At 42.1% G+C, this 23,503-nt stretch overlaps 1 protein-coding gene across 2 annotated transcripts in view; it reads left to right on the top strand.

The window, feature by feature from the left end:
* RBX1 (ring-box 1) overlaps positions 1-14,584 on the top strand; it is a 15,048-nt gene extending 464 nt beyond the window's left edge. Inside the window, exons 2-5 of one of the 2 annotated variants that reach the window (XM_006027663.3) lie at positions 4,434-4,512; positions 11,222-11,292; positions 12,967-13,052; positions 14,417-14,584. In XM_006027663.3, the coding sequence (XP_006027725.1) occupies positions 4,434-4,512; positions 11,222-11,292; positions 12,967-13,052; positions 14,417-14,429 (249 nt within the window). In that variant the 3' untranslated portion in view covers positions 14,430-14,584. The remainder of the gene's footprint in view (positions 1-4,433; positions 4,513-11,221; positions 11,293-12,966; positions 13,053-14,416) is intronic. The other variant, XM_025208949.1, reaches the window with a different exon arrangement.
* Positions 14,585-23,503: the final 8,919 nt, after the last annotated feature.

The following is a 23,503-nucleotide window of genomic DNA, read 5'->3' as shown; positions in this document are numbered from 1 at the left end:
GCCGCCGGTGGGGGTGGGGCGCAGCCCCTACGCCCTTCTGTCTCCTTGGTAACCAGGCGGCCGTGCTGTGCCGCCCCCGCACATGCGGCTGCCTGTAACTGTCGGGCGCGCCCTGCCCCCGGTGCCTGCCTCGAGCCCTAGAAAACGAGGGTTGGGAGGGAGCTCAGGAGGCCACATCTAGTCCAGCGTCCTGCTCGGAGAAGGCCCAGCCCCAACTGTCTTACCTTGGCCAAGGCTTTGTCTAGCCAGGGCTTAAGAATCTCCAAGGACAGCGATTGCACTTCCTCTGGGCAACCTGTTCCAGTGCTTTACTACCCTCCCCCTGAGAGAGCGTTTTCCTAATATCCAACTTAAACTTCCCTTGTTGCAACTTGAGACAGTTGCTCCTTCTTCTGTCATCTGCCGTCACTGAGAACAGTCCACCTCCATCCTCTTTGGAACTCTCTTCAAGTGGTTGAAAGCTGCTACTAAGTCCCCTCTTGGTCTCTTCTTCTCTAGACTAAACAAGTGCAGTCCCTCTGCCTCTCCTCAGAAGTCACATGCCCCAGCCCCCAAATGGTTTTCATTGCCCTCTGCTGGAGTCTCTCCAGTTTGTCCACATCCTTTCTGTAATGGGGGTCCAACACTGGCCACAGTACTCCAGATGTGGCCTCGCTTGTGCCAAATAGGGGGGAAGGCTCACCTCCCTCGATCTGCTAATGCAGCCCGGTATGGTGTTGGCATTCTTCACAACAAGGGCAACTAGCTGGGTATCACGTAGTCCAGGTGTAGTCCACCCACCGTGGAAATGGTATAGTGCAACCTTTTGCTGCTGTTTGCTACGCTGCCTACATCACAGGCTCCAAATCTGTGTTCCTGAGAAGCACCAATGTTGCTTACATTTACTTCAGCTTCCGATCCCTATCTCCACGGCAGTGGGATGGGCAAACCCTGTGGTGGGAGTAAGTACGGGTGCAAGAGAGCCATAGGGAGGGCTGCAGAGAGCATGGGTGGCACACTGCAGCTGCATGCTGCTGTTGCCCTTAGCTGGACTCAACCGCTCTGCAGACCGTAGGTTACCAGCCTTCAGGATAGTTCTACAGAGGCCGTAATTGAATGATGAAAAGATCATTTTGATTATTCTTTTTAATAGTGGGCCAAATATTGGGTACTATCGGTGGTAGCTTCTCTTGATAGAGTCATCTTCTAGGGTTAAAATGGAAGCACCGCGAAAACCTGGACTGGACAAGCATAGGAAACTATACTGTAGAGCAGTAATTTTCAACCATGGTGCTGTGGCTCCCTGGGGTGCCATGAGATCCTTTTAGGGGTGTTGTGGCATGCTGCTTCATATTAGCATGGTTAGTTGTGCAAACCTGGTTCACTAGATAAACCCAGAGATTTCAAGTAGGAATCCATAGTGTGAGAAACATCCTGATATGTTCTTCACAGCAGAAGAATTGCTTTATTATTTTTCTGTACTCAAAAATGAGCAGAAACTAAGAGATGGCATTTTCCAAAGGGAAATGAGTCTGAGAAAGTTGAGAATTACTGCTGTAATGAACAGCAGAGTACCAGAAAGGGGAGGAACAAAATATTCACATCAATGCTAACACGAACAGCCTAAAGTGAGAGGTTATACTAGTTACAATGTGATGTTAAACTGTTGTGACTACTGATACTAAGATAGAATATGGAAGAACTATTTTTCTTCCTATTTTAAGGAGTGAGAGAAGGGAGAGATCAGGGATGTGATGTTATATCTGTTTTCTGTATCTTAGAAAAATAGGGTTGGAAAGGACCTCATAAGGGCAGCTAGCCTAACCTCCTGCTTGAGGTTCCCTGTCATCATCCCTGTCTGAACCATCCCAGCTAGGTGTTTGTCTAAACTGCATTTAAAATCTTCCACTGATAAAGATTTCCACAGCTTCCCTAGGTAATCTGCTCCAGTACTTAACCACCCTTATAACTAGAAAGTTCTCCCTAACATCTGTTTCTTGCCCTATCCCATATTGAAAAATAGCTGCCCACCACTGTCTCTATACCGGGGCGGGCAATTATTTTGGGCAGAGGACTGCTTACTCAGTTTTGGCAAGCCACTGAGGGTCACATGACAGGCAGCCCAGGGCAGATTAATATTAATTTTCTAAATTTTTTATGGGCCCCACGGGCCGGATAGAACGGCCTGGCAGGCTGCATCTGGCCCACAGACCACATTTTGCCCACCCTATACCAACCCTTTTTTTTCTTTGAAGACTTACCAAATTGTCTTCTCCACACTAAATTCCAGTTCTTACAGCCCCTCTTCTGTTTTATTTGGCTATGATTCTTTTATCTTGGGTTAATTTTCACATGCTGTCCCCTTGAATTCATAGCAGGCCCTCCTCTTATAGACCTTTGTAGCTATGGAGGTGAGTGAGGTTTTTTTTTTTTTTAATGGCTTAAAGTTGGAGCTGAGGATTCTCAATTACTTTTTTCTTTCTGTGAGTGTCTATAAGCAGGTGTCTAAGTGACCTATGGTGTTTTGAAGGAAGACATTTGGGAATCAGTGTAGAGTAATGTAACGGCTGTTCCCAGTAGTTGGTTGCCTCTGCTTAGGAGAGTGATTGCTCACTGGTAAGAAGGTTACTGCATTACTGCTTATGGTGGTAACTGTCACTTTTGTCAATGTGATCTCTTTCATGTCTCCAGTGCTAGGAAATGTGACTTGGGGAGAGAGAGATTCCCCTAGATAAGATTTTCAGGGCTCTTGGCTAAAAATATAGTTGCATTCATTGTATTAAAAGTGAGGGTTTTAAGCCAATCACAGTTTAAATGTTAAGCTGGCAAATGTGAACCCCTCTTCTGCAATTGATACAGCTTAAAGAGACCACAAACTATACAAGCCTAAGACTCTTTTTGAGCTATTATTCAATCACCTCTATATACAGTACACAAATCATGACATATTTTTTGTAATAAAATTAAAATATGTTATAGTAGGTGTTTGACTCCCCAAAGGAGCATTCCTTGGGGGGCAACAGGAGGGACTTCTGGCAGCAAAGGTCATGGGTTAGGGGTGGGACTTCCGGTCCCAAGATGGCGACTAGGGGACAGGGCAACTGTCAAGGGGCAGGGCTAATGACAATTTTGCCAACTTTTCTCTGGAATCTCTTCCACTGCTTTTAACCAAGCTGAGAGTTGCAGTTTCAGCCTGTTACTACTTGTACTGTCCAGTGTGGGTGCAGAGAACACTGTTCTTCATAACCTGCCTTGTATTTAAAGACTGTTAACAAATCCCCTTCAGTCTCATCTCATGACTGTATAATCCCACTTCTAACCTGTTGATATATCATGTTTTCTAGACCTGTAATGATTTTCATTGTTCCAGTATGGACTTTTCCAAACTTGTTCCTGTGTGTTTTTTGTTGTGGGAGGAGGGATTGCTTTTGTTTTTCTGTTTGTTGTACAGTCCCCAAAAATGGACATAGCACTAGTGGGACCTCTCTTGGGAGTACTAAATAGAGTGAAAGTATCACTTCTGTGTGACTTGCATATGAGACTCCTGTTAATAGATCCTAGTATTAGCTGCTAGTAGATTGTTGCATGTGGCTTTTGGTAGCAGTGCGCTGATATATCAGTCCATATATTGGCAGTGATGTGATAAAAGGAAAATTGACATTGTTGGCAATTGGCTTTTTTGGCTGATGTGGCCGATAATGTCACTGATAAATGCTCCGTGCATGCGTGCAGCCGCAGCATGAGCACGGCTAGGAGTGCAGCCTGGCAGCTTGGAGAACAGTGTCTGGCCAGTAAGCCTGTGGAGGGGGAAGGGAGGGGGCAGATCGAGGCTGCCCCCACAGTGAGGAGTGATTTTTGCATTTTTCCTTACTGAATTTAATTCTATTTATCTTGGACTATTTTCCTAATTTATCAAGGTCACTTTGAAGTTTAATTCTGCCCTCTGAAATGTCTGCTACTTCACGCAACTTGCTGTTGTTCACAAGTGTACTAAATGTGCTCAATTCCATCATCTAAGCCATTAAGAAATATGTAGAACAGTGCTGGATCAAAGACAGACCCCTGAAGAAAACCCACTTGATATCCTTTCTGAATTTGACATTGAGCTGTTGATGACTGGCTCTTTGAGCATGATTATCTAACCCATTATACATCCACCTTATAGCTATAAACAACTCCTGAGAGTCTGTCTTAATCTTCTTGGGAGATGGGGATTCTGTTGTCTTGAGCTGACAGGAAGTGCTTGGATCTTGAGGCAGGTACATGTCTTGCTGCTTTCCAGGTGCCCTTTCAAACTGATTACAGAGGGTCGTGTTAAATTTTCAGAGGTGTCCTTGAAATACCTACTGCACTTTGGCTGAAGCTGTGCAGGAGAAGGAGAAGAATCCTCTGGTGGATGTTATGAATTCAACAAATGTATGTGATTTTTTTTTTCTTTTTTTTTCTTTTTGTAGTGGAATGCTGTAGCTCTCTGGGCCTGGGACATTGTGGTTGATAACTGTGCCATTTGCAGGAACCATATCATGGATCTATGTAAGTAAAAGGGAGGGGGGAGTTGGCAGGTTGATTAAAAGTGTGATGCCCAGTCAAACAGTACCCTTCATTAATGTGCATTTCTGAGAACACATCTTTCAACTAGAAATTTTTTCTTGAAGCCCACTGTTGGTAGGCTATGTTGTGAATAACACTTAGCTGCCCTGATCCATTCTAATACTCTTCTCATCACCATGTTTCCTTTTTCCCTCTTTTTTAAAAGTGGGAGGGGGAGGGACTAAACTTGATATCATACAAGAGATGATTTTAGTTAGGCAGAGGCTTGAAATGGAACTGAAGGCCTATGATGATGGGCCAGGATAGAGTTGGGATAGAGTAGAATTGTTTAGGAATCGTGCAAGACCTACTGAAACTGAATATCAATTGTTTCATTAAACTGGTGAGGCTGGAGACATAGGATTCTTATCTGTGATTGATTGCTGATGGGTAGGGTGGACCACTAACCTCAGTCAGCCAGTCACTATACAAAAAATACTCTGCACGAGTTAGCTAATGCTATTATAATCTGGAATTGTGTGGTAAATATCCAGAGGAGTGTGAATTGTTCTTTTAAACAGAAAGCAAACAATCAAATTTGTACTGTACAAAAATTTGCTTAAATGTTTACCCTACTTTATCTGGAAAGATTATACAATATACTTATGTTGATGTTTATTTGTAAAGTTACTGGTTTTAAAACAGCTGCATACTGCTGTGGTGGAAAGGTTTCCACCATTAAATTGTGTGTGCATGCAGATCAGTCACCAACCTTTCAGTTCCATTCAGAAATCCTTTGAGTGCCAAAACAGTGCATCTCAAAAAGGAGAGGACATTGCAATAGGTGTAAAATCTAATTATCCATGCTTGCTTGAGGTTGGTAGGTAGAACACCTTTAGACATGTCTTAAGTGGGTGAGTGAATAAAATGTTATAAGATTGGTCTTGCTTTGTCTATCTGTCACCATTTATAGTAGCTTCTCTCCCTTCCCCTCCCCCTCCTCCCCCCAAATAAAAAAGTAAAAAAAAAACCTTAAATAAATCATGACTACAGCATGTGAAACTGAATGATCAGGGCTTGGTGCCTGTGGTAGATCTTTCCCTGTTTTAAAATATTTTCCTACCTATGTCATTAAATCCACTGAAAAAGATCTATGAATAAATGCACACAAAGGAAATCTGTCTCAAAACCAGGAAGCCTCCCACTTACAGTAAATGTGGGTAAGAGATCCATTTGCCTCCACCTACTCAATTCCAAAACTATTCTGCTCCCATTTAAAAGTTTCTGGTACTTCAGTGTAAAGAACTAACTGTTGATAAAGTCTGTTCTCTCTGGCTGTCAGACTTGCACATTTTGGCAAGCTGCTTATTCATGCCGCTGTTTATCCATGCTTAATAAAGAGGGATACTAACATTGTGAGACAGGCAAGTGAGGATTAATTCATGTTTGTAAAGTGCTGTGAGGCCCTTGGATGTGGAAAGATAGACTGATAAAACTCATATTATAATTTTAATCTTCTTAAAGTCAACATATCCTGAGGAAATGTAGTCAAAGGGTATACTGTGCTCCAATAAATTACTGTAGACCAAGGGAAACTCATTCAATAAGCTTTTATAAAAATAAGATGCTAGAAAAAGGACACACAACTAGCAGGTAACTAAAACTGGTAATGTAAGTTACTGATAGGTGTGTAACAACCTCTATTTTAGCATTTATTCATAATTAAATGGAATTAAATACTAGGGCTGTGCGAAATGATTCGGTTTCGGAGGACAGCGATTCATTTCACTGTCTCTGATCACTGTCCTGTTTAGTTTCAGCCGAATCTGTTTTGGAGTTTCGGCTCCACCAAATCTCCTCCGAATCTGTTTCGAATGGGCTGCAAGGGAATCTCTGTGCAGCCCTACCCAGCCGGGTGGGGCTTGGGGCTGGACTGTAGGGCCCCAGTGGGGAGCAGGATGGGGCTGTAGGTGGCTCGTCCGGGGGAAGGGGAGGGCCAGTGCCCTCCGTGCAGGCAAGGAGACCACCGTGCGGATCTCTGATCCCTGTCACGCTGGGTCATGGGGTAGGGAAGCAGCACAGAGTGGCAAGCAAGCCAGGTTCTGTGGCAGGGATTCCCCAGTCCCGGTTCAATTTCCCTAGCTCTCTGATCATCTTCCTGGGGGGCACGGGCACTGGGTTTCAGCAAGCTGCTGCTGCAGGCTGGGGCCAGCAGTAGCACCGCAGTCTTCCCTATGCTTAGCATGTGCCAAGCAGCTGCCACTGGCCCCAGCCTACAGCAGCAGCTTGCTAAAACCCCACATGCAGATTGGGGCCCTGCGCCCCCCGGGAAGAGCTGGGGAAATGATCAGAAAGCTGGGGAATTAAACTGGGAGCTAGATGTCAATATCAGAGCAGTCCTCCGCCCCTCTTCTTTCCCCTCCCTCTTCATAGATTTTCTTAGTTTTTGTTTCCCTGCAAGCCTGGCTCCAAAACTCCAAAATTCTCTAAAACATTTCCAAAACATTTCGGAGCCTTCCAATTTGTTCCAGAGGTGTTCTGGAGCCTTCCGTTTTGATTCGGATTCAGCGTTTCAGGCGCTGAAATGGCCCAAAACACCTCTGAAACAAAACAACTGCTGAAATTTCGCACAGCTCTAAGAAATACTGGTATAAGTTAGTGAAATGTGATATTACTTATTCTGCTTATCTGCCCAGTAGATACTTGTCGTTTCGTGTAATGGAAGCAGGCATGCAATATTTGCTGTAGTCTGTCACTTATTTTTGAGAGGCTATGGAGAAGTGGGTAATAATACCTGAGAATATTTAGCAGTCAGTTGACGGGTGCCAGAAGGGGACGTTATGGGGAACGGGGGAGGTGCGGAAATGATTCTGACTGATATTGCTTGGTGAGAGGTATCTAACATCCATTGCCATAAGATAATGAAGGAAATACTAGGGGAAACGTCCTTAAAAATAGTAAACAATAAGTAGCTGCTAATTTAGTAAAAGCGAATCATGGTAAAGCGTGTGTGTAGAATAACAAAAAAATGAATGAAGGGAGCGTAGATAAAATACTTTTTTTTGGGTAAAGCTCTTAATTGTATTTAAGACATTTACTTGCCAAAATACTTGCTACTGGCTTAGATAGAGGCTCAGTTGCAAAATGGCTGAACTGTAAGTGTAGAGTTGTAATTGATGGTATAGCAAATGGAGGAAAATGTCTGTCTGCTGTAAAGATCTGTGTTGGGTCTGGATTTATTTAATGTCTTTAACAATCTAGGAGAAGGAAGTAAACCACACTTTTTAATGACATTTTCATATATAAGCTGTGAGGTGATGGGGAAATTGGAGAAGTAAGTTGAATCATGTATAGGAAACAACAAAATGAAATTGTTTGACAAAATGGAAGCTAGCATTTATATCAATTGATCTCCCTCACCAAGTGTTTTCAGTGTCAAGGACAAATTTGGAAAGCAGAAATTATTTGGAGGGCTGAATAATAGGAAACAAAATGTAAATATTACATGCAAAGAAATGCCATTAATAAGATGTTGAGCTTATGAAGTCAGACACTCAAAAGTTAATATTAAGTTTGCCTACATTTCCTTTAGACATAATGAAATTGATAATATGAGAGTTAATTTTTTCTGCATTTTTTTTTTTTTTTTTTTTTTTTTTTTTTAGTGCAGAAAATGGATGAGGTACACTTAATTTGAGCAGCTTTTTGAGATATTGCTTTCTTTTCATTGATCAATGGGTAACCCCTGCCTTAACTGCCTGAAATGCAAACTTTACTCTGAAGACAGAATGATTGGATTCCCTTTTGGGCCTTTTCAGTTGTTCTCATCACTATAGTATCTGAGGGCTTTACAGATACAAAAGTATTCTGTTACAGAATGCCTATGAGATGAGGCATTCTTTCCATGAAGAGGTGTTAGCCCCGTTTTACAAATGTGGAGAAACGGGACACGGAAAACAAGATCAAAAGTACTAACTGATTTTGGTGGTGGCTTTTTGGGGGGTTGGGGGGGTGAAAGAATGAGGGTGCTCAGTTTTGAGATACTCAAGACCTGTTTCTCTTCCCCTCCCTGACATACTTTGAAACATGAGCAGCCATGTATTTTAGCATGGTTCCCATTGACTTCAGTTGCAGTTGTGAGTTTTGGGTATTCACTGTTTCTGTACATCATATTGTAAGGTAAGGCACCCAGAGAAGAGACTTAACCAGTGACAACTTGTTTTAAAAAAAATCTCAACTTGGCTTAGATGAACTGACTAATATCAGCATCAACTCTGGCACAGGCAGCAATGGAAGATGGTTCTCTAAAACAGCATTGATGTACCTGAACCACAAGATCATCTTTTCTCTTCCTGCAGTCCTCTGCCTCATTCACTCCACACCTTCCGACTCTTGCAACAAAGAAAACAGGTTTCCTAAAAACAAGTGTGATTCATTTCCAGAGCAGGTCTATCCTGTGGACTGAAAGAAGTAGAGCCCTATTGAAAACTAGGTCATGATTGTGTAATAAACTACATTTATCAACTACATATGAAAAAGGAAGCTGTGTTAAGGTTGTATCTTTTTTCCTTTGATAAAAGGAAAAAGCCATCTTGGCGTATGGGCATCCACATGGGTCATCAGTTGGTTAGCTTTCTCGATAGTGACTAAGAGTGGAACATAACTGTCTACAAACATTTTGAGGGAGTCGTATCAAGAGGAAATATTAAGCATGGTACAGAGATATACAGGTAGAAATGATCATGACATTAAAAGAAAAATAGTCCTAAATATGAGGAAAAAATCTGCTGAAAATATACTAGAATAGTCTTCTGGGTGGGGAATGGTAAAGGGAAAGGAGCAGAACTTCTCTGTCATATCTTAACTAAACTGGACGAATCAATTAAACTTATTGGTACATATGTTTCCTAAAAGTACTGCAATGAGCCCTTTAAAATATTCAGCAGAAGTACTCTAGGTCCAAATAACATTTGATAAATTTTAGATTCTCAAGGGCAGGAGAATTCTTGCTTTAGATCATCATCCCACATCTGAGAAGCTGGGTAGAATCTTTTGCCCAGTGTGGCCACATTTAGTATTTGGCCAACAACAGGCAGAAGCCAAAAATACTCCTTTAAATACTGAAGTAGTTTCTGGCCAATTTGGCTTCTTGTTATTAGACACATATATAAACTTGAGGAAATTGACACTGAGAATCATACTTACTAGTGAGCAGGTGTCAATTTTAGTTTGTTTTAAGCCCTGGTCAGTGGATGATAATTTAGTTAAATCTTTTGTGCCTCAATGGTGTCATGTGGAGCCTTCTGATACGGCAGCTTGATAGGTGATGGTTGGTAACACCAAAATACTTGCTTTATGCATTTGTAAAGTTCAGGAAGGACTACAAGTTTCCATACAAAAACCATTTCTTTAATTCTTACCCTTAACAAAGATACTGGAGAAGAGGTGTTCATGTTTTACATCTGGATCTTTCCTCTGGAACATCTGAAGCAAACACAAATTAATGGACAGATGTAGCTTCTTTCCAGTCCAGGCACTGTACTTGAATAGAGACAGCCACCCAGAAATAAGCCTGGAATAGGATATTCCTTTTTCTTGGACACCTGATTTCAGTAGACTTTGGACAGGTCTTTATGGATGATCATGCATCTAGTTTTTCTAAATCTCCCCTTCATCTTGCCCTTAGCCTCAAGAAATGAGCATAAACTTAAGTTAAAGAAGTTCTCATACTTTTTAGAGGTAGTAAAGCTTTTCCTTTTAAGATGAAAGGTGATCAGGGTTCTAATTTTGTTTGGAGGGTAGGGATGTGGTGGTGGCAGTGGTGTCTTACTGTTCCTTATCTGGCAAAAGATCTGTCACCACAGAAGAAATCTGTTTAAAACTATGGGCTTGACTTTCATTGCTTTGCAAAATCATCCCTTTGAAAGAAATGCATTTAAAGCATTGATTGAAACAGATTACTATCCCTGATTATAGGGAAGGGAGAATGCTTCCACTTGCTACTTGTTTTTGTTTCAGATAACTTGAGTTGCAAGGAATCAGGATCTAATGTGGAAAATCTGGTTACCAGACTTCCTTTCTGAGATTGACCTCTCTTCACCATCATTGTTGCCGGAAGTTCTTTGGATATATTTTATTATGGCCATTAATATGAAGTGATGTTTTGTACCATTTTCTTTTTTTAGGTGTGTTGGTATAAGACAAGGTTAGAAAGGGTGTGGCCAAGTTTCAACGTCTCATGAGTAAGGTAGCATACCTGCTGATATTTACAGACCTAGTGTCTTGGACAAGAGGAAAAATTTAGTGCTAAAATAATTTTAGCTAGGAAAGATTTAACTAAATCTTTACAGGTCTGACAAAACCACCCATCATTCAAAAGGTATTTAAAGCCAAACACACCTTGGTATTACCAAATTAGAAATGCTTATCTTTAAAAATTGGCAAGCAGCCACATTTCACTTATATAATCCCCACTACCAAAAATAATCTAGAAGAAAGTGGGACAAAGTTATCTAACTTAATTCAGACTGATCGGTACCACTGTTGGGAAAAATCTTCATTAACCTATCAGTTCTCAGCACTTGTTGATGTAATGAATCCAAAAAAACAAGCAGCCTCTATATATTTCCTGTTGCTCAAGCATAGAGGACTCCTGGTTGATGGCTACAAGACAGTTGGCTATCATGAGTCCCATTTGATTCTGTTTCCACAGGTATAGAATGCCAAGCTAACCAAGCATCAGCTACCTCTGAAGAGTGTACTGTTGCATGGGGTGTCTGCAATGTAAGTAAACTGCTTTACTGATCAGCTGTTGTGAAAAGATTGGTGCCCCTCTTTCCCATGTCTCAAATCAGAATGGAGAAAGTCAAATAATATGGTCTAAAATAATTCACTAGGAGTGCGAAATGTCAAGGTCTGGCTTCTCAGCGAGGCATGGAGAAGCTGGGAAGCGAAAAATAGAAAAATAAGGATTGAGAATGTGGTGGAGGATATATACTTCCATTGCTCAGATTTTTGCTAATTTAGGAATTTAATTTTGAGTATATGATTTATTTTTGAATATTCAGGGGACTAGCTCATACTTCAGAGTTGTCCTACCATCAGAGACCAGCATTATTTAGATGTGAATGCCCAGTTATTCTTGATACGCAGGGTTATGAGGGACCAGGGTTTTTTTTGCTGACTAGAGTGTTTCCTCTTGATCATTAGAGACAAATATCATTTGTAGAGACCTACTGAATTCATAGCAGAAGTACAGTGTGCAGTGGTTCCTTTAATTTTGCATGTTCCTGTGCATGCACCTTGCGCCCCACTCCCCCACTGATTAGCAGAGGACCCTGCCACACACTACTGATCAGCAGGGAAGCTAAAACCGCGGTTTTAAACATGCTGCTGTTTTTGCCTCCCCTGTCTAAGCAGCAAAGAGCAGGGCTGTCTGGGGCACCTCAGCCAATCAGTGGCGGGAGGCAAAAACAACACCGTATTTAAAACTACAGTTTTTGCCACCCTGCTGATCAGAAGCAAGCTGCAAGCAGGGCTCCTCCACCAATTGGCAGGGGCACAGGGGAACCTGCAAGATTAAAGGAACCACAGTGCACCCCACTTCCACCATTAAGATGGTCTGAACTCAACAAGTATGCAAGCCTTTCTGGCCATGAACTGAAGGGGAAAGGCTAACTAAAAGGGCTGCATGAAGGCACTACTGTTTGTATGCTAGGCCCTAGTTCATGTTACAAAACTCCTGTGTAGTGGACCAAATTATACTGTGCTAGTATCTAAAAATGTCTCAAGCCTGATTTTCTTTTTTATTGTTCGTAAACCAATTTTAAAAAAAAAGGAACAAAGGCAGGATTAAATCATGTTTTTAACAGTGTTGGGGCACTTGGGTGTCAGAACTGAGATTCCCAACATCATCTTTTTTTTTTTACTGGTAAATGGGACTGTTGGTTTTTTTTAAGAGCCATATTAGGAGAAAAGGACTGTTTGCAGTTTCTCCCTTTTCTTGTCTTCCAAGATGGCTTTAATTCAGACTTTGGTTGCAATCCCTTGCAGAAAGTATTCGTACACCCACATCATTCTTGCCTTACAAGATTTCACTCTGAAATCCCTGTCCTTATTGTTTTGGGGCCGTGCTTTTTATAAAGTCTCTACTCTGCCAGTACTGGCAAATCTTAAGCACTGCACCCTCTGCTTTGTCAATTATTTGCCATTTCATTACCTGTTGTACAGCTTCTCCATCATCACTGTGTTGACTTGCCCATTCCTCCTAGAAATAAGATTGAAAACCTCTCCTTTCTTGCTTGTTATTAGTCAGGTGGCTGCCAGCTCCCCTTACGTTGTCTAGACCACCCCCGCCCCTCCAACTGTTTTCCCCTGCTGACTGACATTTCTGTTAACTTCTGTGCTGAGATGCCCTGAGCAGTACATCATGAAACTAACTTGGACCTTCTCTTCCAGCATGCTTTCCATTTTCACTGCATCTCTCGCTGGCTCAAGACTCGCCAGGTGTGTCCATTAGACAACAGAGAATGGGAGTTCCAAAAGTACGTATTTTGTGCAATTCCTGACATGGAAAATGCAGTGGTCCATCCATTAGATCTTTTGGTAGATACTGATGCTAGGTGCTTGAATAATCATTTCTTGGGGGTTTTTGGGTCTGGCTACATACTCTCCCATGGGAGGGAGAGTAGTTTTACACTGATGCTGCCCTAGTCACCTGCCAGCATTTAAGGTTCTGAAGTGAGTCCAAGTAGCTCCAAAGTAAATGAGAGCAATTATAAACTATATTGATGCACTCTCTTGAGAGCAGAGGCAAGTGGATTTAGCTGAAAGCAGAGCCTCAGATGAATGTTGAGCTGTCACACAAGTAGCTTGGATTCAGAAATTGGCCTGTATAGTGTCCATTGGTCTGAAATATTTATCTCAAGGTGCCAAAATCAAGTCACATTCATTTTGATTTTTGCCATGTCGATCTTATTTTTTAAAACCCTATCACAGTTGCAAAAGAGTAAAGGCAACTGCAATAGCTTGGCTTGGTGCGTATTTGCAGAACCAAGTGAATGAGCCAGATCAGTGGTCTTGCTTTCAAAAAAAAAAAAAAAAAAAAAGACCTCTTATTAAAACAGGCTGAGGAGCTACCAGTCAGAATTGAGGAGCATTTGACAGGTGTGTATGGTTGTCTAGGTGAGTAATGACAGGGAGTATTGTGGGTTGGCATTAAGATACCTTACATTGGTAGTAGGGAGCTTTGCCTAGTACCTTCTGCCCTCTGCTTCATTTGAACTGCATCATTTCTTGACCAATCTTTATTACAGACATTTTTCCCCCCTAAATTGAGGCCAGATTTAAAAAACCAACAAACCATAAAACAGTGTATTAAGACATTTTAGGACACATTTGGGCACTGTAGGCATGTATTTATATAAATGATCACTATTGCGACAACTTTTGCACCCTAATGCAGGACTTTAACTCTTCACTATGGGAGCCATAGTTGAAAACATGGCTCAGTAATACCTGTTCTGTTTGGTTAGTGAGTATATTGTCAGGGTTTCACTATGAGACAAAATGAATACAAGTACTTGGTGATATATCTGGGGTAGTGACATATTCCAGGTTTGTTTCACTCGAGACAAATCTTAGAATTAGTGTTCAGAACAAACTACTAATATGAACCTGCCTATAAAATGGTGGGCTGATTAATGTCCTGGTCAGCACTAATATCTGACAGACTTGATATAACTATTTTTCATTATCTTAAGAACCTTCTTAGTGTTACCACTGGGCTTGATGCACATATTTGCATACTGCATGTTAATTGGATTAACCATTGTGGCCTTATCAGAAAACTTGGCACTAGTGCTCAATATATAAAACACCTTAACATGACATCTTTTTGTATTTTCAGGTATGGGCACTAGAGAGAGAGTGACCAAGCACATTGTTCTGTCATTAGCATGATTAATTCACTTCATGAAGGTGTCTGTTTTAGATGTTGTTGGCAGCAGTTATGTCTTTGTTTTGATCTTAATGTAACCATATTGTGTACTGTCAAATAAAATCTTGTTGTAACCTCCCTTTAACTTTGTCTTGAGTGTTTGTGAATGGAATGATTGTAAGCAGGGGAGGGACATCTCCAGAAGGCAGGGAGTCAGCTAAGCTTTTATTGATTGGTTTACTGCTGGGGCTGGTTTTGGGAACTGAAGTTCTGTGTTCCATTAGACAGTATCCTGTTAGGCCACTCTCCCTAATCTCCAACCTGGAAGGATTAGTTTTGGGAGTCAGTGCCACTTCTTTAAGCAGTTGAGCCACCATCTTGGACTGATTTGAGGTCAAGGTGAGCTTTGCCATGTACTTCAATAGAAAGAGGATCTGCCCTTTAATTTTGGGCCAGCTGAGAGTTTAATTTGTGCAAGTAGTATTTCTGATCTGGACACTGCTCTGTTAGAAGTTGGATCAAAATGGCTCAGTTACGCCATGCAGTGCAAGTTTCCCTGATGGAAATTATTCCCCATTGCTTCTGATTATGAAATTTGATTAGGACAGGTGACTGACAGAGGAAAAGATCCTTAACCATTCCCAGTTCCAAGTCCATGCCTTTTGGTTCTGGTGAACTGAGTTTCTATGTTGCTGGTTATAAAATAAGTAAATAAACAAAAACCCTTTTACAGTTAAAGTGCAAATAAAGCCCCTCCCTCAATTAGCTGACGTTCTAAAGTAGGCAACTTTAAAGCCACCAACTCATGTTGAATGAGCAAGATAGAATTAATGGGGTTTCACCTGTACGTCCCAGGACAGATTAAGTCCAGACCTACATTGGCCAGAACTTGTTACTGTCTGTAGGCTACAGAGTAACCTATATTAATTTTGATCTGTCCCATTCCCTCTGGCCAATGTCCATATTGTTAAAATGTGATTGAGTAGACAGGCCAAGATCTCAGATGACCACATAGAATAAATTCCTTTTGTTACAAGAGACTGTTCTTCCATAATAGTAATTATGCACACAGTAGATCAACGTTTGGGAATGTGATTAGCATGTCAGAATGCTAACCCAGGGTATGCTGCCTTTCTCCGAACTGAAAGTTGAGGGCTTTAGATGACCAGTGGGTGAAGCTGCCCCCAGATGGCGGATGCCTCCCTGCTCCAGTTCTGTGAATGGGGCAGTATCAGGTCTTTGTGCTGCTGCAGGCAGCAAAGTACAGTGTGGTCTGGGTAATTGCAAAGCTGACAGTACAGAGCAGGAGTCAAGACACCTGACTTGCAGGCCTACGTGAGTGACTAGTGACAGCACTGGCAACACATGCAACTTCACGATATGCCTTGCACACATGAGTTGTGCTTCCTGAACAAGCTGCCTGTTGTCAGAAGAGTGGCCAAGGTAGCAAGGGACAATGGAGTACACTGTACAAAGGCAGCATGTGATGGTGGCTCCCTGCTTTTCCATTTCCATCGCTTATGGCCTCAGTCTAGTTGTGAGGGAATTTCTGGAGAAGAGTGCAGATGCTGCTGCTGCTGGTCAAAGCCTGTCACCTCTTCAGCCAATCCTGTACAGTGTACCACGCACTTAGAGCTGCAGGGGTTGCCCAAGCTGTTGTGCCACCAAATAAAGCAGAAGGATAGAACTCTATGAGACCAGGACACCTCTTTGAGCAGAGAGTAGCCGTGGTGATAGTGCAACCTGTGGACATGTCTAGGTGAGCTCAGACAGACACTTGCCATCCACTCAGCAGTTTCTCCTGAAGAAGCTAGTTGATGTCTTAAGTCTGTTTGAGATCACAGGGATGGTCAGTGAAGATAATGTGGTGATCAACCTGTGCTATGCTGTGGTGCTGGGGAGAGAACTGATGTACATGCAGAAAATTTGACTTCCACCTGCAAGCAGTCTGGGAGATTACCATGTCTAGGCATTAGGAAAAGAGGGTGCTACTGGATGGCAACATATCTGAACCTTCAGTTTACAGCTGTTCCTGGGCTTTGTACAAACTATGTACAAGGAACTAAAGAAGATGCTTGCCTAGAAACTCCATTTCTTTTATCTAGTCTGTTTGCCTGCACCAGGGATCCCCATAAAATGTTCTCTCAGCTGGTGCCAGACCTGTCAGGAAGTCAAAATGCTTGAGCTGCCAGACCAACAGAATTTCCACTGGCAAAAATTCCAGGATTTACTTAGACTCAAATTGTGACAAAAATACAAAGTGTTTTCAGAGCTAGAATTTCATGTACAAAATGTCAAAATTTTGGACAAAAATAAGCACTTGTGGAATTCAATGTCTAAAATGCCAGAATGTTTCAATTTTGATACTTTCCACACTTTTTTAATGTCAAGAAAAGGTGGTGTTTTATTGCAGCCTGGAAGAAGAACTATGCCAGGGGCCATTTTGACTTCAATTTTGACTGTCATTCAGAGCAGGAAGGCAGGGCAGAAGGAAGTTAAGAGGGCTGTTTTGAATGGACCCTTCACCACCTCCATTTTTCTGCCTCTCTGCCCACCCACACACATAATAAAGCCAACAACAAGCAATGAATGGAAGGGAGAAAGAATCCTTTTAATACCTCCAAAAGGGGTGCAAAGACCACAACACACTTAAAAGGATTCTGGCACCTGAGAGCACTTTACTGTTGCAGGAAGACAGCCAGGTATGGCTGCCTGTCACCTGTGTAACACCAACCCCTTGGTGAGGCAGGCGAGGGAGTTGGGGAGATAACATATAGACCACCAATCTATCCCACTGAAAGAGTTAAGTTACAGAAACAAAGGGTAATCCTTCCAGCACACAGCATGTTGACTGGGGACTAGGTTATAATTACCCTACAGGTGATCCAAAACCCTGCCAGTATTCCCCCTCAGGTTCCATGAAAATCCCCATGCACGCATGCAACCCAGCTCCCTCCAGGCTTCCACAATGAAAGCAAAAATTGGACTGGAAACAGAGAAATTTTGAAAAAACCCCAAACCCACATATGGAAATCTTCTGTGAATATGCAAATGTAATGAGAGCAAAACCTGGGCCTGCTTTCAGAAAAAAAATGTAAGGAAACAAAGTGACGTACGTAGGGAATAAGACACATTTCTTCCCAGCACTTCCTTCCCAACCACAGTAAAATAAAATGCATCAGCAGTGTTAATTTCATGACTGATAAGTAAACCAAATGCTGTGTAAAGGCACTCGCTGTTTCCAAAGTTTGTGTGAAAAAATAGCAAAAGTTAACTAAGGCAGGGGATAAAGGTATGTTCCTTCACATACCACCTGTCAGTTTCCTCTCCATCCCTCCAGGGGACCTAGTGGCCAAAATTCCCCCAAGCAGTGTCCTCCTCCACCTCCTTCTCTCCACCATGGCCTCAGGGCCTTCCAGCAAGTAGCTGCTGCTGTCCTCTTTCACTCCCACGCTGGGTGAGGTTCTTGGGAAGCCAGCATCTATTCATTCTGATCAGCTAAAGTCTCTCAACATTTGTTGTAGAAAGGCTCAATCTTCTGTTGCATAGCAAGAGCAGCTGCTGCCTCAAGTAGATGCGTAACAATGGGAATGGGAGGTGGCTGACCATCAGCATATACAGTGGTAGTCATACTGCCTTCCTTGGTTTATCACACTGCCTTGATTGGTTTATCAGGCTGTTGGGAAAGTTGCACCAGGCAAGCTTCACCTTCCTGTCTGCCTTAAGCAATGGCATTCTCTGCCTCTGTGGAGTGCAGGACTGTTTTGTCTCCAACTCTTCCTCATTTGACTTCTTCCAACATATCCGTTCATCCCAAAGGAGAATGAAGGGCCCCCAAATATCCACAAATCCCTTCTCTCCAATGTGTTACCACAGGAGATACGACAGCATGGGATGACAGCACCATGAGGCTTGTCTGTGAGCCTGTGGATCTTTCAGCAGGCTCCCAGTGGTATGAAAATCTCCCTGCAGGGATCAGTGCCAAGGTCAGTCCTGAACTGTTCACCCAGATAGACCTTGGGTTTGTCTCAATATTCTTGCAAGGTGATGGGGGTGGAGTAAGAGGAGATGCCCCTTCAATCTAGGTGAGGAGGGGGGATGCACTAGATTATCTCTTCCTCTTTAGACACATGGAAATAGGGGGAGACAGACTTTTAGGCAACTTACTAATATAGGGGTTGAATTGTGAATGTCCATTGGAGGCACATTTGAGATTAGTTGCATCCGTGCAGGATGACTTTGAGCAGGCTGAGGTGAGCAAGAACCTGCTGTTCAACAGAACTGCACAGCAAATTCTTGGTGGAGAGAGCACAATAAACAAGCAGGCAATTGTGAGCTCTGCCTCAGCAGGTTTCCTGGATCTTCCAGGCCTCCTGTGTTCTCATCTCAGCCTTGGGCTTCATTTTGCAGACAGTCATGGAGAGGTGATAACCTGTGCAATAGCTTCCTCAGCCCCCATCATTCTCTGATTCCATCCCTTTGAATCTATATACCTCACAAAGCAAGCTCTTTCTCCTCATCTCTCCATAGCACAAATTAAAGTACCTGTATGCTCTGAGCTGGTGACACTTGCTTGTCACAGGCAGCATCACTGTTATCCTTAGTATAGTTAATTCCTCTTAGTTAGTAATTAGTCTTTAATAAAACTTCCAGGTTTCTTATTTATTTATTTATTTATTTATTCACTTTATGTATAACTCAGGGCAGTTTACGGTAAGAAGCAGAATAAAAGCGGATAGAATGGAATACGAAACAAAAGCTTCTTCAACAGTATTGCGGCTGAGCCTGGCTTTGCCAAGTGCCTGTCCAAAGAGGAAGGACTCACAGCATTTTTGGAAGATGTCCAGGATCAGGCTCTGGTGGGCCTCAAAGGGGAGGGTGTTCCAGAGCTGAAGAGCAACTACTGAGAATGACCTCCCATGTGTTTTTGCCAAGTGAGCTTGGTTCACTGATGCTACTAATAAGAGAATGCTCCCAGCTGATCTTGAGGATCTTACAGAGAAACTGGTTCCTTAGGTATATGGGGCCCAGGTTGTTTAGGCTAGGACCATTTCATTTTATCTTTATGTTTATAATTCTGTAAACAGTTTTGTTTCAGTACTGACTTCCTGTTACATCAGAAATCTCTGGGTTTCAAATGCTGCTATTCACTAGTGCTGCTAGCAAAAGATGACCATATAAACCAGCCATACCTTACTTTGAGATGATACCAACAGAGTTCAGGGATTAGTTTAAATCTATTTTAGCTGAAGGTCAGTTGCTTTCCAAAACTTCTCTATAACCGTCTGGTGATGGCCACCCCTGTTACTACACATTGCTCCTCTTGGCTATATCTAGTATTCCCAACAAACTGCAAACAAGAGGGGATTTACTGTTCAAAGGCTGTGACCTGTTTTGTGACAAAATGGATAATGTTTTAAGATCTTTTATGGACTGAAAAATAAGTCTTAAATCTTTAGGGGTCTTTGTCCTAGGCCCAGAGTGAAGACATGTTAGATCTCAAGGATACCACAGACAGCCTTCATATCACCAGCATAGGCCACCAAAGCCTTTGAATAAAAGATGAAAGACTTCCAAAAGGAGAAATTCTACAACAACTTCCACTGCTTTCCAGCTACCTCCTTCCTCCTCAGACAGAGCAGCCTCCCTTTTAGCTTCAGATGTCCCTATTATTTTCCCTTCCTTTGGCCATGGGTTAGCTCATTTTCCAGCATGCCTGATCCACCCTAATACACATGAGTGAGTGACTGGGAGACCCTCTGACAGGCAACTACAAGATACAATTCCATTCTTTACCTCCTAATTCCCTTTCCCCATCCTCATTGAGGGACCCCTTTCACTGGAGGACATTAAAACTAGAAGCAAAATCTTTCATAAATCTTGGTGTAATAGAAAAGGTATATTATCAAAGGGGAGAGGGTTTTATTTCAGATAATTCCTTATCCCAAAGAAAACGGGAAGTATTCATTGCAAAAAATTGAAGGCTTACTTCAGAACCACCAAGTTCAGAATAGTGTCTCTACCACTAATCATTCCATCCCTATATCCAAAGGGGTGGCCTGCTGCTTTCAACCTTTAGGATGCCTATTTTCATATTGCCATTCATCCTGCCCACAGATTCCTCCTGTGCTTCATAATAAGCAGTTGTCATTATCAATATCACTTCCTTCCCTTTGGATTTGCAACAGCTGTGTGTTCATAAGGTACCTGTCAATTATAGTTCCTTACGTCAAAAGATTGGGTCTCTGAGGGTTTCTGTGTTTGGGCAAGGAGCTGATGCAAGGTCACTCAATGTAGTACATGCATGAAAATCTCAGGAACATCTTCTGAGGTTTCATCCCTTAGGCCTATTAGTAAATTATAAAAAGATAGTTTTTACACCCCGCCAAGACACAACCTCAGCAAAGGCTTCTCTGCTTCCGGATGGATTCTGAGCTATGTTGAACCTCTGTGTACACCGCCAGGCATCACCAAGTTTCTTTGCAACCTACACAAAGAGGATCAAAGCCAAACGGGTATCAGTGACTATCCCACATATCAGACTGTGTTACTGATTGATTGGCATACCCCCTGCAAGTCAGGTGTTACCTCATTCAGTGAGAGTTCACTCCAGGTCAGAAGCTTCCTTAAGAAATGTATCGGAGATATCTGTATGGTTGTCTGCATCCACTCTATCAAAATAATACACACATGTTCAAGCTGCAGGAGATGATTCATAATTCAACAGGATGGTGCTACATAGACTCTTCACCTAGACTTCTTGCAGCCATGTCTGTCTAGAGCTACTGTTGGGAAGTCACCAACCACAGAATATGTATGGCATACAAGCTGTAGGTTACTTAAGTCCACAATAACTTAAAGTTCTTTGAGCTGTTTAGTCCACACAGCTATTTCATGACTCACCGTCCATTGCCTCTGCTTACACCACAGGACCTTTTCCTGTCAAATGAACTGGGATGGTTGGGATTTCTTTGTCCCTTTTAACTGTCTGGTCTCAATGCAAGATTGCATCACACTAGTGGATATCACTGATTACAAAATCTTTTGACTCGGGTGCACTGGTCAGTGGAATATGTATATGGACTGACCATCCTGAGGGAAGAGAAACATAAGTTATTATGCTGGTAATGGACTGTTTTTGAGTGTTGCATCTTTGTAATCCAGAAGGTGCCAGTGAGGAAAGTATGTTAATTTGTCTGTTAAGTTAGTCCTTCACAAAGCATGCCTAGAGCAGCAGCTCCTGTTTATATGTGTGTTACCTGTGTTAGAGTTTAAGAAAGTGGTAGCTGAGCACACCCCTGAGAATAAGGAACACAGGCAGCGTGGAGTTGGGGGTGAGGGCCTGGACATTCAAGGATCTTTGTGATTTGCATTTTTGAAAATGACACACGTCTCCAGAAAAGAAAAAAAAGTCCTTTTGAAGCACCCAAATGGCCATTTTTTGACTGCACTGTCTTTCTAACATATTGGTCTCAACCACCAAATGTATAAAATAAGGATGGCAACAGCTACAAACTCATCAATGTGTTGTTAGAACAGATTAATCAATGTTTGTATAGGTTTCTGGAGGAGCAAAGTTCACCATACTGGTAAATACTTATGTGGGAAATGTGTACAGTGATTTCTCATTATTATATATATGGGGTTTATTCTAAGTCTGTTTAAAAAAAAGAGAGAAGTCGCAATAAAAATGGCTTAAATTGAGACTGTGTAGAGATGGCGAAATTTCGGTGATGAGTGATGACGGGATCAAAAATGATCTGCGCTAACTTCCTGTCTTCCAGTTGTCTGTCCTGAACAGCCACTTCCTGTCCCATTGGCCTGATTTCAAACAACAGGCAGCAGGTCCTATGCAGTAATATTCAACATCCTCAGGGCATGTTGCATATGATTTCACCTGTTCCTTTGAGTCATAGTAAGATTTGTTTAAAATGTATTTATCTTCTTTTTGGGTTTTTTTGGTGAAACACCCTGAGTGCAAGAGAGATTTAAGTTAGATCTAAGGTTTATGCTCTTCTTTGAACAATTTTTCATCTTTCAGATTTCATATTGACCTCTAAAACATAATGTGCAATTAGCCACTGTATCGTATTTCCTATTCTGTATGCAGTGTTGAATCACACTATTAGAGAAATATTTGGCATTAGAGAGAATAGCAAAGAAAACTACAAGCCATAAAAAACAATGCTAGAAGCCATGTGGTATAAAGGGAATGTTTTTTCAAGTTTTCCAGAATTGTTCACTCATAATTCTGCATAAAGATTTTAGTCAGTCAGAGAATTACAGATTGTTTTCTGTTTATTTCATATTTATTCCATGCCTACCCTTTACAAAAGTATTCTCTGGACTTGATTCATCACAACTCTTGAATTCTGAGGTAGCAGTAGGATCCTGGAGCACTTTCCACCTATGGTTTGTTTTAAGAAGCTACAACCCTTTCCTCCCTCTTAAGGCTGGTTTGACAGGTAAGTACTAAAGACCTGTACCTAGAGTCTCAACTCCTGGCGTTACGTAATGAAGTCAAGAATCTCAACTTACATTTTACTCAAATAATATAAACTTTCTAGCCATCATGGTTGTAAAGTGAAGCTTGAAAACAGGAACCAGTGCAACTGAGCCAGAGATGTCTACCTAAGCCCTCAGAGAGCCTGAAGCAATACTTGCAAAGGTGTGAACATCTTTACGCATCTCAGTGGCATGTTTAACTGTAAGAGCCTTGTCACACATTGCACTTAGACAGTGGCAGGCAATTATTTTTGGCAGAGGGCCGCTTACTGAGTTTTGGCAAACCATTGAGGGCCGCATGATAGGCAACCGGGGCAGATAAATAATAATTTTCTAAATTTTTTAGGGGCCCACAGGCCGGATAGAATGGCCTGGCAGGCTGCATCCGGCCCTCAGGCCACATTTTGCCCACCCCTGATTTAGGATGTTTAACTGTACTTAAAATGCTAGTGTCTGAGCATTCAAGCAATAATACACATTATAAGCAAAGTTAGGACTTTGTAAGCATCATAGCGTAGCAAAGTTAGGAATTTTCTGGCGAGGGATATCTTC

Source organism: Alligator sinensis, unplaced genomic scaffold, assembly GCF_000455745.1.
Source record: "Alligator sinensis unplaced genomic scaffold, ASM45574v1 scaffold215_1, whole genome shotgun sequence".
Lineage (NCBI taxonomy): Eukaryota > Metazoa > Chordata > Crocodylia > Alligatoridae > Alligator > Alligator sinensis.
This window is presented reverse-complemented; position numbering and strand designations above follow the sequence as displayed.